The sequence below is a fragment of the Rhinolophus ferrumequinum genome, unplaced genomic scaffold (assembly GCF_004115265.2).
Source record: "Rhinolophus ferrumequinum isolate MPI-CBG mRhiFer1 unplaced genomic scaffold, mRhiFer1_v1.p scaffold_87_arrow_ctg1_1, whole genome shotgun sequence".
Lineage (NCBI taxonomy): Eukaryota > Metazoa > Chordata > Mammalia > Chiroptera > Rhinolophidae > Rhinolophus > Rhinolophus ferrumequinum.
The window spans coordinates 686475-702630 of record NW_022680445.1 but is presented as its reverse complement, the minus strand read 5'-3'; the positions used below and the strand labels follow the sequence as shown (position 1 = coordinate 702630).

Here is a 16156-nt window from a genome sequence, read left to right as displayed (position 1 = left end):
ACATATTTGGAAATAGGCTTTACTTGATTATAAAAGTAATGCATGTTTATTGTAATAAAAATAGAAACAGTAAAAAATACACAAAGGAGGAAAATGAATGTCTGTGATCCTACCACACAGAGAGAGATGTGTTTTAAACAATGTTGGTATACACCTTTCCTGGCGGTTCAGCTAGTAGCCAGTATGGGGTGCTATATTGTGTGCAGTTTTTCAGTGGAACAGGTCAGTGCAGCTCTTTAAGAATGTGTATATGTATGTACCCCCTTACCTGAGATGAACACTCCTTTTTCTTCAAATCAGCTATTAAACATTCATTGACATTGAAATCTGTGTTGTGTGATAAATTTGCAAAAAGTATTACATGAAAAAAATTATAAAACAATATGCATAACATGATCCCAATTGGAAAAATAGTTATTTACTGGGGAGAAAAAATGATATAAACACATAAGTATCTTGCAGTGTACTACCAGAGTTTTAATGCCGGTGGCCTTGTGGTGAGACCTGGGACATGTTTTGACTTTCTTTGGTATAACTCTCTGTAGTCTGCAGATGTTTTCACAATGAGCACATTGTACACAGTTCAATCAAAAAGCTACTTCCTATCGGAACGGAAGGCAGGACTTGTCCTGACGTGCTTCGTGTGTAGGCATGGCACTGTGGCAGCGGACGTGCGCGCTGCAAAACGAGACGCCTCTCACTTGCTCCGCTGTCTGTTTCAGGAAGGCGTAGAAGTGCGAGTGGCGAGAATCTTCAACACGTTTGGGCCGCGCATGCACATGAACGACGGCCGGGTGGTCAGCAACTTCATCCTGCAGGCGCTCCAGGGCGAGCCGCTCACGGTATGTCGGCCTCCGTGGGCAGAAAAGGTTGGCAACCACCAGCAAGTGCTCATGGGATCGTGATTTAGGGAATCGCACTCCTGAGTTGCCGCTTTGTGTGTCTGTATGTCCGTGCTGCCTGCAGCGATGGGGACAGCAGGCGCATGCGTACAACGCGGAACAGGAAGACTGATGAGAGTCCGGTAACCGTGTGTTCCGAGCCCACAGGTATCCTGGTGCGGTGGGCTGCGGGCTTGGTCCACGCTCCCAGGCCTCCCAGTGTGTCCGTCTGCGCAGGCCTGTGTGCAAAGATCTCTCCCGACGGTGTCCTGGCCCACTGGCAGTAGCCGGGGCTGTCTGTACTGAGTGCCCCGCAGGTGGCCGAGAAGTGGATGGGTGTTTGAGCTGGTTTGGGCGGTTTTCTTGGCAGTGCTGAGAAGCCCTCCGTCTGCCAGTCGTTCCCACTCAGGGGGAGGGGGCTTCTGGAGCACCGTGGCCACCTGGAGGCCACCTGGAGGCCCCCTGGAGGCCTAGGGTCAGGGGTCTGCGTGTGCGGCGAGGGTGAGGCCCGCTGCTCGTTGCCCGCAGGTAGCCCCTGTGGAGTCAGCGGGGCCGTTGGCTCCACACATCCTCATCGTCCCCTCGCCTCCCTCAGGGAGGGGCGCTGTCCCTGCGCTGCCATGGGGTTTGCTGATTATTTCGGTTGGTTTTCTTTGGTTTTGCCAAGTCTTCCCTGCTCTCCTCCTTTACTCTCCCTTCTTTTTCTTCCTATCTGTCCCATTCCTCTCCCTGCCTTTCTGCCTCCACTTCTTTGCTCTTCAATATGTGACCTTCTGTGGCCCTTTAAAGCTCAGTGTTTGGTAGGTCTCCAGATTAGATCAACATCTGGGTACTCTGAAAATCCTATAGGACGGTTTACTTATCAGCTGAGTTTCCAGGGGGGAAACTTATAGCTATATAAACATATGAATCTATTTGTCTAGCCATCTTTCCATCTCTTCCTTTCTCTCTCTCTAGCTGTCTACCAATAGAGTTAGTTACTATTTTTGTTCTTTAATCTTTACATCTATTAACTCATGTAATGCTCACAACAGATCTGTGGAGTACAGGTGATAATTACTGTCCCCATTTTCCAGCTGGATAAACTGAAGCACAGAGTTTAAATTTCCCAAGCGTACGTGGCCGAACAGCAGCAGCTGTGTTTAAACCCTGGTCCTCCGCTCTTAATCCCCATTCTCCATGGTGGTCAGCTCCATTAGGATGTGTTTGCTACACCACTACCAATTCAGAACAAAAAGCTTAGCCAGTTTAGAACCAAAAAAATGATGTGGCTCCCCCAGGGCAAGACACATTTTTCTAGGTGAGATTTGCTTAACACACAGGGAGGGGTGAATCCAGACCTCAGCTGGAGGTCTGGGCACCCCAAGCCTCCTCTCCCGCCCACACACTCACGAGATGCCAGCTCCATGCCTTGGTGCCGCTGTGGTCACACTCGGTCCTTCCCCAGCACGCCACACACCAGCACTCCCTAGTGTCCTCGCCCTGAATAGATGCAGACCTGGGCCCTTATCACCTCTTCTTCCATCACCCCGGCCCATGCTGCCGCCCGCTCCCATTTTACTGCTGTGGGCTCCTAATCAGTCTTATTCTCCTGTCCACTGCTCACAACCCAGCAGCCAGAGGAACTCAAATGGCTTTCCTTGTCCTGCGATGGCCGGCAGCCAGCCTCAGCCCTGTTCTGCTCGCCATCCTGAGTTGTCTGCTCTTGCCTGTCCCCGGAACGCTTACCTTCCAGGTGATCTCCCTGTTCAGTTGTCCTCTTGTTTGGGGAGGCTTCTGGACCATTCTGTGTATAATGGCACTCAGCTGTCACTCTGTCCCTCTGAACTGTGCTTTTTATTGTTTTCATGGCACTTATCACCAACTGAAATGTTAATTTTCCAGCCCCCAACCCCCTCTATAGTGTGAGCTCTTTGATGCCAGGAACTTGGGTTCACTCTTGGCTGTGTCCCCTGCTCCCAGAAGAGTACCTGGCACCCAGGTGACATGTGATAAGTGTGGTCAAGTTGCTGACGGGGGTCACGGTGGCTGCTGTCCTTTGTGATGAGCACCGGGGGCTCAGTGACTTGTTCTGGAAGCTCACAGCTGTAGTGTTCCTACGAGGTGGAGCTCATTCTCATTCCTGCCCTGTTCCCCTCTGCCGCTGTTGGCCTCCAGGTGCTTGTGACCTTGGCCCCTTGGTCCAGCTGCTCCGTTGAGAATTCCTCACCTTCAGGGACACTCCTGGTGCTGTTTTAGTCACTGCCCTCAGAACTGTCCTTACACCATGCAATCAGAGCTGCTTTGTTTGCAGAGCAAACTGGTAGAAGCCTTCCGAGAAAGAAATTCTTGATTTATTGTCTCCTGGGCAGCAGCCAGGGCCCAAGTGTCAGGTGGGAGAGCACGCCCCCCGCCCAGTCCAAGAATGTTCCCATTGTGGGTAGCGGTAATAACTCATGTGTTGTCTTCATGCTGTGCAAGCTTCTGTGCCAGTGACAGAGGAGACGTCTGGCTGGTGCCACCCAAGACTGCAATTAGTCCAAAAAATGCCGGGGTTTAGTCTTCTCTAGATGCCTCTGGTGGCAGGAGCAGGAGTCCCCAGGGAGCCCTTTCAGAATGTGTTTGTTTCTTCTGTCACACACAATTCTATTTCCCTTCAGTGATTTGATGAAGTCCTAACTTTTCATCCTCTTCTGTCCAGTTCAGTGAGCATCTCTTGCTTTTGTCAGATGCTTTTATGGAGAAGTCTTGGGGGAGGGGTCGTACATCATGATTCTCTGGATCCAGCCCATCTCTGGCAGCACTTGGTTTATTAAGCAAAGAGAATGAGGAGGAGAGTTCATCTTTTCTCCTTCTCTGCCATGTTTCCAACAAGTTATTTCTAAGACTAAATACCTTTTCAGTGGTAGTTGGGAACACCTCAATGTCTCATCTTCTCTTTTCCAAGCTGGGGTAATGTAATCGCTTACTTTCCAGCTGATTTTTTTCTGAAGCCCTTTGTTATCTTATCCCTCAGCAAATTTTATTGTTTGGTCATGCCGTAGTGTCTTGAGTCACTACTGTATTGGGTGCCTGTTAGGATAATTCGGGTAATACAGGCAAACCTTGGAGGTGTTACAGTTTAGTTCCAAACCACCACAATAAAGCGAATATCACAAAAAAGCAAGTCACGTGAATTTTTTGGTTTCCCAGTGTATATAAGAGATAGGTTTATGCTATCCTGTAGTCTATTAAGTGTGCAATAGCATTATGTCCAAAAATGTACATATCTGAATTCAAAAATACTTTACTGCTAAAATATGCTAACCATCATCTGAACCTTCAGTAAGTTGGAATCTTTTTGCAGGTGGGAGGTCTCACCTCAGTGTTGATGGCTGCTGACTGATCAGTGTGGTGGTTGCTGAAGGTTGGGTAGCTGTGGCAACTTCTTAAAATAAGACAACAGTGAAGTTTGCCACGTCAATTGACTCTTCCTTTCACAAATGATTTCTCTGTAGCATGTGATGCCATTTGATAGCATTTTATTCACAGTAGAACTTCTTTCAGAATTGAAGTCAGTCCTCTCAAACCCAGCCACTGCTTTATCAACTATATAATATCGTAAATCCATTTTTTTGTCATTTCAACAACCTTGATAGCATCTTCACCATTGTACAGAGTCCATCTCAAGAAACTACTCTCTTTGCTCATGCATAAGAAGCAACTCCTAATCCATTAAAGTTTTATCGTGAGTTTGCAGCAATTCAGTCATATTGTCAGCCTCCACTTCTAATTCTGGTTCTCTTGCTATTTCTACCACGTTTGCAGTTACTTCCTCCACTGAAGTCTTTAACCCCTCAAAGCCATCCATGAGGGTTGGAATCAACTTCTTCCAATGTCTCTTGTTAATGTTGACACTTTGACCTTTTCCCATGAGTCATGAATTGCGTTTGTAATGGTAAACCGTTTCCAGGAGGTTTTCAACTCACTTTGCCCAGACCCAACAAAGGAATCACTCTCTGTGACAACTATAGCCTTTTGAAATGCATTTCTTAAATAATAAGACTTGAAAGACAAAATTACCCCTTGATCCCTGGGCTGCAGAATGGATGCTGTGTTAACAGGCATGAAAACAACATTAATCTCATCGTACGTCTCCTTCAGAGCTGTTGGGTGACCAAGTACATTGTCAATGAGCAGTAATATTTTGAAAGACTCTTTTCTGAGTAGTTGGTCTCAACAGTGGACTTAAAATATTCAGTAAACCATGCTGTAAAAAGATACGGTGTCATCCAGGCTTTGTTGTTTCATTGATAGAGCAAAGGCAGAGTAGATTCAGCATAATTCTTAAGGTTCCTAGTATTTTCTGAATGGTGAATGAGCACTGGCTTCAACTTAAAGTCACCGGCTGCATTAGCTCCTAACAAGAGAGTCAGCCTGTCCTCTGAAGCTTTGAAGCCAGGCATTGACTTCTCTCTAGCTATGAAAACCCTAAATGGCATCTTCTTCCAATATAAGACCGTTTCATCTACACTGAAACTCTGTTGTTTAGTGTAGCCACCTTCATGGACTATCTTAGCTAGATCTTCTGGATAACTCACTGCAGCTTCTACATTAGCAGTTGCTACTTCACTTTCCACTTTTATGTTATGGAGACAGCTTCTTTCCTTAAACCTCATAAGCCAATTTCTGCTAGCTTCACACTTACCTTCTGCAGCTTCTTCACCTCTCTCAGTTTTCGTAGAATTAAAGAGAGTCAGGGCCTTGTTCTGGATTAGGCTTTGGCTTAAGGGAATGTTGGGCTGCTTTGATCTTCTATCCAAACCACTAAAACTTTCTCCGTATCAGCAATAAAGCTGTCTCGCTTTCTTACCCTGTTTCCCCGAAAATAAGACCTAACTGGATCATCAGCTCTAATGCATCTTTTGGAGCAAAAATTAATATAAGACCCAGTCTTATTTTAATATAAGACCACATATAATATAATATTATGTAATATAATATATAATATAATATAATATAAACAGTATAATGCCGGGTCTTAGATTACTTTTTGCTACAAAAGTGATGCATAAGAGCTGATGGTCCAGCTAGGTCTTATTTTCGGAGAAACACGGTATCATTTGTGTGTTCACTGAGGTAACACTTTTAATTTCCCTCAAGAACTTTTCCTTTCCTTCACATCTTGCCTGTTTGGTGCTAGAGGCATGGCTGTTGGCCTATCTTGGCTTTCAACACGCCTTCCTCACTGAGCTTAATCATTTCTAGCTTTTGGTTTAAAGTGACAGATGTCTGATTGTTCCTTTTGAACTCTTAGAGCCATTTTCGGGTTATTAATTGGCCAAATTTTAATAGTGCTGTGTCTCAGGGACTATGGAGGTCCAGGGACAGGGAGAGAGACAGGGCAATTGCCGGTCGGTGGAGCCGTCAGAACACACACATTTATCGATTAAGTTTGCCATCTGATAAGTTCGCTGTTCCTGGCACCCCAAAACAATTACAATGGTAACATCAAAGATCACTGATTACAGATCACGATAACAATATAATAATAATGAAAAACTGAAATATTGCGACAATTACCAAAATGTGACAGACACCAAATGAACAAATGCTGTTAGAAAAGGGCGCCGATAGACTTGCTCAACACAGGGTTGCCACAAAACTTCAATTTGAGAAAACAACACAATATCTGTGAAGCACAATAAAATGAGGGGTGCCTGTGTACCACTACGTTCTGTAATTCGTATGCAGAAGCTGTGTTCTAAGTTGAATCATATAGAAACTCAGAAAATACTATATTCTAGTTCAGAGAGTTTAGAAAATAGATGAGTATGGTTTAGGTGGAGCTGGCTTATTAAGTTTATTTTGAAGAGACTTTATTTAGTCCAGAGTTCAGTTGAAACACAGCTGCCCACACACACAAGGTGTTTGTGTAAACGCCTTCATGGTAGGTTTGATTCTGCTGTGCCGCCTGGCTGTCCTTTATTCAGTGTGCAGATGAGAAACAACTTCACTGAGATGAATTTTCCCAGGACAGCCCTGATGTGGCAGAGTGGGGTTTGATCCTGGGTGTGTGTCATTTCAAAAGCCTTGCTATTTTACCAAAGGGAGACTGGGAAAGCCATACTTCTCTAAGACCAGTGCAAAGCCAATGTCTTATTTACATCTTGTACCAACAGCGTGGGATTGTAAGTGATTCCTAACTTTGGCCCTTTATCCGTGGAGAGACGAGAAGGCATCTTAGGCACAGGAGGCCTCGCGGTGGGTGTGCATGCTCCCTGCGTGCGCCCTCTTGCTCCCAACTGCCTGTCCATCCACCCGCCTGCCTCTCCCTTTTGGGAATTCCTGAGTCACTGGACTGCTTCGACCTGCACACAGCGCTTAGTTACCCAGGCTTAACAGGGACCCTTGCGTTCCTGCTTCCTTAGAAATGAAGCCAAAGCTACTGGAAGTCCCAGTGTCTTCTCTTAGAGGAAAGCAAGGTGGCTGAGAGGACTACAGGTGCTCTCTGTCAGCACCAGTCCCTGTGTCATTCATGTCCGGGCAGTCGTTGTGCCCCGACTTGTGTCAGGTCTGTGGACGAGACTTGGCCTCCGCCCTCCTGTGCCATGTTGTAGGGGAGGGGTGTGTACAGGGGTTCAGGTGTCTTCCGAAGGGCAGGGAGAGCGGATTTGGGGGAGGGGATGGCATAGCGTCTTCTGTCTGTCACACACATTGAACACGCACAGCATGACTATTACACACGTGAATTATAAGTCCTCGTATTGCAAAATACCGTGGTGGTGATACAAGAAGGCTGGTATAAACCAACATGTAGATGTAGAGTGTGATACACCGTAGGAATAAAGTGCAACAGGACTTCATCAGGATGCGGGGGGCAGGTCCAAGCGCTGCTCGCGTGGCATCTCGGCTTAATGCACATGCTGGAGCACATCTTCAAGGCCACGTCATCGGCAGGGTCCAGGGGAGGTGTACCCTGGCGGTCCCCAGGATCCACGCATTCCTGCCACGGCCTGGGCACAGTGGCCCCCCTATGACCTCTTTCTCCAAAGGGGACTTTCCCCCCCAGGTCCCAGTTGCTACGTGGATATCAGGTGGGACCCTGGTGTAAGGGGTGTGTGCAGCGAGGGGTGCTGTTTGGGGCTTTTATCACTGGACCTCAAGGGAGCAGGCCAGGCACCCCCCACCCCATGACGTCCATGCAGCCGAGCTCCGGGCCTCCCGAGCTTGTGCGGATGGCAGGGCTGTGCCGGGTGGGAGGTTCCTCCTGGGGAGGAGCCCTGAGGAAGCCGGGAGGGAGGTGTGCCTGAAGACAGCCTGGTCCCCAGTTGTGACTGCCCTCACAGGGAGGCACTTAGAATGAAGCAGTGTGGCAGGCACGACAGACACAGGTTATTTCAGGCTTTAGGAGCTTTTGTGGACTTTCCGGTCTGTAGCTGTAATGCTGCAGCTGTCTCGTCACAGTGTCCTTGTTCCTTTTATCTAGAACGTGTTGGGCTTGAGTCTTCAGATCCTAAGCTTGGCTGTCCGTTTGGCCTGTCCTTGTCCTGGGCTCACCCAGCACATGGTGCCCTGAACACATTCCTTACAGCATATTTGGGGGGCACTTCGAGCTGCCTGTGCACGTTCCTGGGTGGGCTCAGCTCTGGGAGACAGTGCATGGGTGGGATGTCACAGCTCCGAGGGGTGAGTGGACTGAAGACCAAGCCCAGGCAGCTTTTGAAGCTGTTGGACTTGCCATGGACGTTGTCCGAACACAAGAGCAGACCCACTGACCTGGTGCTGAGACTGTGGGAAGGATGCCCAGTGGGCTGGTATTGTCTACAGAGCTGTTGATGGTTCTTCTTTGCTGTCCGGTGCGGGGGGTGGGGGAGGTGGCACCAGTGTTGTCATGGAGCTTGGAAATCGGGCTGTTCCAGAAGGCAGTCCCTCCTCCCACCACAGGCCAGCAAGCAAACAAACAAACACTCCTGGCTCTTTCATTCTGTGACTGGGAGGTTAGGGAGTCCCTCAAAGAGCCTTCTGTTCCAGTCTCTTCGTTCTGACTAAGTGGAGTGAAGTGCAGAATTCACAAGGGTCTTGTTGAGCACACGTCCATTGAGCACTGGCACCGTGCTGGGCTGCAGCAGGGCAAAAATGAGTCACCCTGCCGACTCCTGACCCAGGGAGCTGGCATGAACGGCTGAGTATGGAAGGTGAGGGGAGGACCGCCGAGCAAAGGGCAGAGCCGTGCATTCTCCTGGGAGTGAGCCCAGGGTGCATCCCAAGGAGGCAGATCCGAGCTGGTCCCTGAGATATGAGTAGCACTTCGCCAGGTGGAAAGGAGACGAGAGGCAGAGACACGGAATAGTCCAGTGTACACAAATGGAGCGTGAGGCCCCTCCCGCCCCCCGCCACCTCTGTGTTCTACCCAAAATCTCCTGGGTGCTTCTCGACCTTGGCCGCACATCAGAGTCACCCAGGGAACTAGTTGTAAAAATACCCAGATGCCGGCCTCCTCCCAGACGTTCTGAGCCCTGCTCTGGTGTAGTGCCCAGCTGTCCTGATGGGCAGCACGGTGGAGAACCCGGTGAAAGGTACTGAGTATTGTTCGTGTTGGCCATGCAGATCCTGTCCCAGAACCTGACACGTCGTAAGACTAATAGCTGACTCTGTCTGATAGTGTCCTTTGAGGAAAAACTTTATACATATACATTTACACACATAAGTATTTCTGCCACCTTCTCAGCCTTCAGACATAATCTGGAAGCACGCAATGTGAGGTCTAACTGTCGGTTTCCTCCTAGGTGTACGGATCCGGGTCGCAGACCAGGGCCTTCCAGTACGTCAGGTAAGACAGGTGGGCCTGCTGTGGGCAACCCGGCCTTCTTGGTGATTCCAGCAGTGCTGGTGCAGACTGAACAAGCAGTGTCTGTTGTATACAGTAATTGTCTTCACAACTCTAGCAATGTGGCTTGGTGAAAAGTACATTTTAATTTTAAGATGGAAAAGCTCATTTGGTTCTCTGTTTAAAGTTAAAAAGTTGACATCATGTCCCTGACTTATGACTCATGTGCTAATCCTTTACTGCCACCTAGTGTTCGCTAGGTAAACTTGCCCAGCTTTGAGGTAATGATGGTTTTCGTTCAGGCCAACTCAAGATTTGGCCTTAATCATCCATGAAACCTACAGATTCAGAAATCAGACCCATTTTAAACATGACTTTCAGGGGTGGATGAGATTGTCCTCACCTAATGTTGTCAAATTTTGTGCTGAAACTAAATGCACATAAAAATATATTTAAGAATTTTGCTGAATAGTCTTACATGGTAATTTTCATTGTCTTCTTGGTAATCCTCATAAATCTAGTTTTCTGTTGGTCAGTTCAGTTGGTGACTAATTTTAAAATGTAGTTTGGGTTCTGAAAAAAGAGTTACCATATATGTTACATATACCAAAATACTTTCCCATGTGACACAGTTGCTGTGAACTCTGCATGTTTGTAGTATCCTAAATCATTGTAAAATCCAGTTCTATATTTTGACACCATATATTTTCAGTTTTCAGTGCAAATACCCTATAATGCATATCAGTCAGAAAATGCTATTCCTGGTGTCCTGAGGCCACCCCGGGGTGCTGTAGGGTGAAGTAGGGGTGCAGGTCTGGGCAGCCCCCATCCCACCTCAGCCAGAGCAATGACACAGACATTTGTCTGATTATGTGAGGTTTCAGGGTAGAAGTCTCTTTAAGAAATGGAACTGCTAGTTAAAAAAAAAAAATACTTAAAACAACTACTGTCGATTTTTTCCAAAAGTGTTGTATGTGAATTTTCACATTTAGTCCAAAAGAAAACTCTGAATAAATGTATGTAACAGTCAGTATTTTTTTCTCCTCACCCATCAGTGTCTTGCCTAGAGGGACAAAATCTTGGGAGTGTAATATAATGGGCCCACTTTGTTTTCCAAATATTCTAAGAAGGGATTTAACCAGGAAATGGCAGCTGCCCCTCCTTCAGGATTGTTTTCATTTCAAAGCACTTAACCCAGACACCATGTGCTCAGAGAAAACTGTCAGGGCACATTTCTGTGTTGTGACCATATTAATTGGACTTCTGTGTATTGAGTACCATCTTTTCATAATAATACGTTTTCACCCCACCCTCCTTTGCCCACCTCCCCAACTCTGTGCGCTTTCTTGAGGGAGTCTTGCAATCTCCAGTGCCATTGAATTTTCTTGAACCACCTCATCAGTGTTCCCCATGCTTCTCCAGCTGTAACACCTCTGGAAATAACAGTGAGACTGGGTAAAAGGGAAGTCAGGGCCCATCCTTCTGTTCTCATTGTTTCAAAGGCATCAATCAGATACGAAAGTATTGAAAGTAGTCTCAGATACTTTTTTTTTTTTTGGCGAGTAATTGTAATATTTTAAGAATTCTGTGATACACCTGCTGTATACCATCCCAGGACAAATGTGGCCATGCTTCCCAGCCTGCTCTAACCAGCACAGGCTGACAGGTGTGGCTGTCGATTCAGTCGCCAACAAACAGCTTGGGAACAGGGCTTAAGCTGTTTCCTCGGAAGTGCTATTGATAGCCCTTTCTTCATGATACTGTGCTGTCATTTACTCCCCTGCTCCGATGGTAATCTCTTCATCTCATGTTAGCTGAGTCGGAGATAATGAGGCTTCATGAGGCCATCAAACTCAGGACAGGGCTTTCCTGCCTTCCACTTTTAGTTACTCAGGACTTAGCTGAGAGAGTTAAAGAGAGTTAATGTACCAAAGTTTTGCTACTTTTAATAAGCTATTTTTTAGAAACTGAGAATCTTTTTACTCCAGTTAAAAATATACAACATCTGAATCTGGCTCTCCCTGACTGTTTAAATCTGTCTTCAAAATGTATGATTGCCTTGAAGCAGCATTTCATGGTTCCTGAGGTTGAGGTCATACGCATTGACATCCTGGCATGACTGTGTTTGATTTTCATGGTCAGGTTACGTCCTCATCCACATAACAAGGGCATGCTATATTTTTTTAAAAGTCACTTTGTCAAAATGACACTGTTAAAGAGCTTCAGGTTAAATGAGTGTGATCTATGCAATTTTGACCTTAAAAGTTGCCAGTTTATGTACATACAAGATGCATGGCCCACCCCTCTCCCCCAATGAGTTTGCATAGGAGTCGGTCATCTTCCAGCTTAATGTGGACCCGCCTCCCAGCATCAATATTAAAAATGATCGTGGATGCTACTGCATGGCAGCTTTTAATGTCTTTTTACGAATATGCAGAGACATGTGCCATAAGAGAATGTGCTGTGATGTAATAGTTACTGCCATAGTGATGAAGTGACTTTTTGCCAGTTTCTAGACAAGAGAAGTCACCCAAAGTCACCAGTTATTTGCATTTGTGCTTGATCTGTAAGAATAGAACAGATTTTAGGCATGTTCGTAGAAAATATCCATTTGTTATAAACAGAAACCCATCAAGTAGTTTATTTAATAAATACCCCACCCCCCAAAAATGTTTTCAATGAAAAGGAAAGCCAGACCTGAGGTTTTCTTTTGCCAGGTTGCCACAGTAACCTGCTGCTTAACTGGTAGTGATGGAGGAGGAGGAGGGAAAGGTTTGAAAACACTTCATTTGCACCACCAGAACTGAACTTGAACAGTCTTCTAAGAAATATAGCTGATGAACATAGACTTAGAGCAAGTGCTTGTGTATGGCAGTGAGGTGTCATTTTTACGAAGTAACTTTTTTTTAACAGAGCCACACTTTAAAGCTTCTGAAAATAAGAACCAAACCTTGGTAAGCGAAAATTTGCTTACTTATCTCCACCTCCATGGCCCAGTCACTCACGATCCATTTGCAACATCCTGATACCCCTGACCGGTTCATACAAGGTGTTGGGGTGGGGGTGGGGGTGGGAGTGCAAACTGAAGCTTGAGGGAGGAGGGAGCAAAGGTCCGGTTTATTTCAACACTTGGTATTGTTTGGCTTTACCTGTGCTTTGCCAGTATGGGAATTAGATACGGGAGTTCTTTCATTTAAGTGTATCTTTTTTTTTTTTTTTAATCATCTGCTTTCGTATGGGCCAGCTACCTAGGTTCTCATGTCATGTGGACTTTCATCAAAAACTTGTATCAACTCCATTTTGGGGGTTTTTTAATGTATTCTTACACTTTAATTGGTAGAGGATTTCAGAAAATTAGCGTGTGTGACTATTTGAATGTATTTTTATTTTCTAATTGTTAAAGGATTTCAGAAATTTATAAACGTAGAGCTCTCAGTCCCGTCACTCAGCTCCTTCCTGTTCAGCCATGTACACCCCACCTACTGAAAGCCAATCCCAGATGTCATGTCATTTCATCCATGAGTACTTCAGCATTCTCAACACCCTCTTATTCGCAGGATTTTATTTTGACATCCAGTTTTCCATTGGGTTTTGGTTTCCTTCCGGGAGGTGCCGCGTGTCTGGGGCGCGCAGGCGGCACCTTAGCTGGCCTCTCTTCTTTCCTAGTGACCTGGTGAATGGCCTGGTGGCTCTCATGAACAGCAACGTCAGCAGCCCGGTCAACCTGGTAAGTGCGTCCTCGCCTCCCTGCAGAGCCGCTCATAGGCTCTGGAGAGAACGCTCCAGGCTTTGCTTTATTTGCCATCAGCACACATCAGTAGAGCGTGTGTGTTTGTTGCTTTCTGAATACTAGAGAAAAAACAAACAAACACAAAGTAAAACAAAGCAAGAGATTATAAAGAAGTAAAACGTCTGTAAGACATAATGAACAACGTAATAAGCACTAAAGCAACTTTGTCCACCTGAAGAGCCCAGGTCTAAAAACTTGTAAAGCCTTTAGTAGATGGACATGTTTCTGTGTGTACTCCTTTCTCCATCATTTATTGTATGGACACTTTTTATAATACTTGATTAAATGAGATTTGAGAGATGGAGGTGGTTAAGATAGTTTTCCACTCAGCCATAAAAAAATGAAATCTTACCATTTCTGGCAACATGGATGGACCTAGAGGGTATTATACTAAGTGAAATAAGTCAGACGGAGAGAGACACATACCATATGATCTCACTTATATGTGGCATCTAAAGAACAAAATAAACAAAACAGAAACAGACTCATAGATACAGAGAACAAACTGATGGTTGCCAGAGGGGAAGGGGATAGGGGTGTGGGTGGAAAAAGGGGAAGGGATTAAGAAGCACAAATTGGTTGTTACAAAGTAATAACAGCTACGGGGATGAAGGGTAGAGCATAAGGAATTTAGTCAACAATACTGTCATAACTGTGTATGATGTCAGATGGGTACTAGATTTGTTGGGATGATAGATGGGGGCATGGGGGATGGGGAACAGGATGAAAAAGGTGAAGGGATTAAGAAGTACAAACTAATAGTTACAAAATAATCATGGGGATGTAAAGTACAGCATAAGGAATATAATCAATAAATGGTAATTATGTATTACGTATAGAGCCAGGTGGGTACTAGACTATTCAAGGGGATCACTTCATAAGTTATATAAATGTCTAACCACTACACTGTACACCTGAAACTAATATAAAATAGTACTGAATGTCAACTATAATTGAAAAATAAAAAGAAATTAGAAAAAACAAAGTTGAGTGGGAAAAGTAAAAAGAAAACAACTGGTGGAATTCAAGGATCCGCGGTCGTTTTATTCATTTGTTCTGATTGCTGCTTACCCTCCCTCTAGAAAGGGGAGAGCTAGTAAAACCAGCATATGTGTATTTAAGGACTAAGCCGCTAGGCCTCTGCCCGCTGTTGTCTCTGCTTTCACTCTTCAGTATCTTGTCTACCTCTTTGGGTCCCTGAAAAGATTTGTTTCTCAAGCAAATGTTCCGCATAGTTCAAAAATCATGAACTTCATGTTTACAGAATTAGTGGAGGGTTTATCTTAATATCCACAGTTTTTTGTGTTTTTTTAATAGACTGTCATAAGAGAAAGCATTTTTTGTATGTGTTCATTATTACTATTAAATCTGGAAGTACTTGCATTTCATTGCTGCATTTAAACTAATTTATAATTATTACTTTGTATACATCAAACATTAAAAACTTAATATTTTTAATAAATTGAGATATATTCAAAAGAAAGAGAAAGTCTCCCAGGTACTGGTCACATCAGTGATCCGGCCGCACAGACCACCCTCGTGCTGCACTCCCAGCGTCTCCTGTGGGAAGGCTGGTGAGCTTCTCGTGCCCTGCCTTAGACACACGCAGTGCTGGTGAACTTGCTTCTCCTCAAGGCCATTCACTCTGTCCTTGGCCAGGTCTGGGTGACAGAAAGTTTTTCCTTATGTTTAGGACTAAAATCTCATTCTCTGGATGCCCACTTGCTGGCCTTACTTGTCTGCGTACGGGGCCATGCAGAGCAGGTCTCATGCCGCTGCTGTGCGATAGCTTCCCAAGGCCTCCAAAGGCAAGGTCGTGCCCCCTGGGTCATCTCCTCTCAGCTGTTTTAGCCAGAGTTCATGTCACGCCCGAGCCCTCTTACCCTTTTAGCCGCTGTCCTCTGAATGGTTTCATTCAGTCTCGTTTCAAATGGGAGGTGTCCAGTGTAGACTGCCCAGCATTCGAGAGACTCTAATCTGTCGATGGCAACTGACATGAGAGCCACCTTAGCACCTTGACAGAGCCCAGGAGTCTGTTGCAGGTGCTTTTCCCAAACTACCTCTCCTGCTTCCTGCAGTGTTAAGGACAGATGTGGCCACACCTGCTTATTTTTTGGAAACCACTTCACCTGGAAACCTTTCCTTGTACTTTGTAGCCAGCAGACTTCAGCACATACCATCGCATGCATTGCGCACTGAGTTGGGAGTGAGCTCTTACCAAATAAGGAAAGAAGGGGCCCTGGTGGGTTTCCTCCCTTGTGGAACTATTAACCGAATAAGGGGTACCGGTGGCTGCAAGCACCCAGCCAGCGCTTCCTTCACGCGCTTTTGAACAAATATGCAATTAAAAACTGAATGAGACATGTCTTGCAAGCCTCAGTTTATTTCGAGTATTTACCGACCTGCCACTGTGAAGGACATGCCAGCCTTACCCTTGGGTTTTCATTACATGCCCTTTAAAATGTGCATGTTGTCCGTGATCTCTTTTCTTTAGATACCATGTTCTTTCTCTCTTCTTTTCGGAGGGGGCCTTTGTACAGGGACATTTGGGAGCTCCCATCTCTTGTAGAAACCTGTCCTCCCTAAAGTCTGAAGAGTGTGCCTGCCAATAGCCCTGACAGACAGGGCCACTTTCTCCCAAATTCCCATCACTCCACTTTACTAAGCAGCCCTTTCTTATGTTAGGCCCAGGCTTCC

At 45.7% G+C, this 16156-nt stretch overlaps 1 protein-coding gene across 4 annotated transcripts in view; it reads left to right on the top strand.

Annotated features, from left to right (window-relative positions):
* The window catches only part of UXS1 (UDP-glucuronate decarboxylase 1), a 103330-nt gene that overhangs the window by 79346 nt on the left and 7828 nt on the right, over positions 1-16156 (top strand). For all 4 annotated transcript variants that reach the window (XM_033102373.1, XM_033102371.1, XM_033102375.1 and 1 more), the window contains exons 10-12: positions 723-842; positions 9629-9672; positions 13336-13396. In XM_033102373.1, the coding sequence (XP_032958264.1) occupies positions 723-842; positions 9629-9672; positions 13336-13396 (225 nt within the window). The remainder of the gene's footprint in view (positions 1-722; positions 843-9628; positions 9673-13335; positions 13397-16156) is intronic.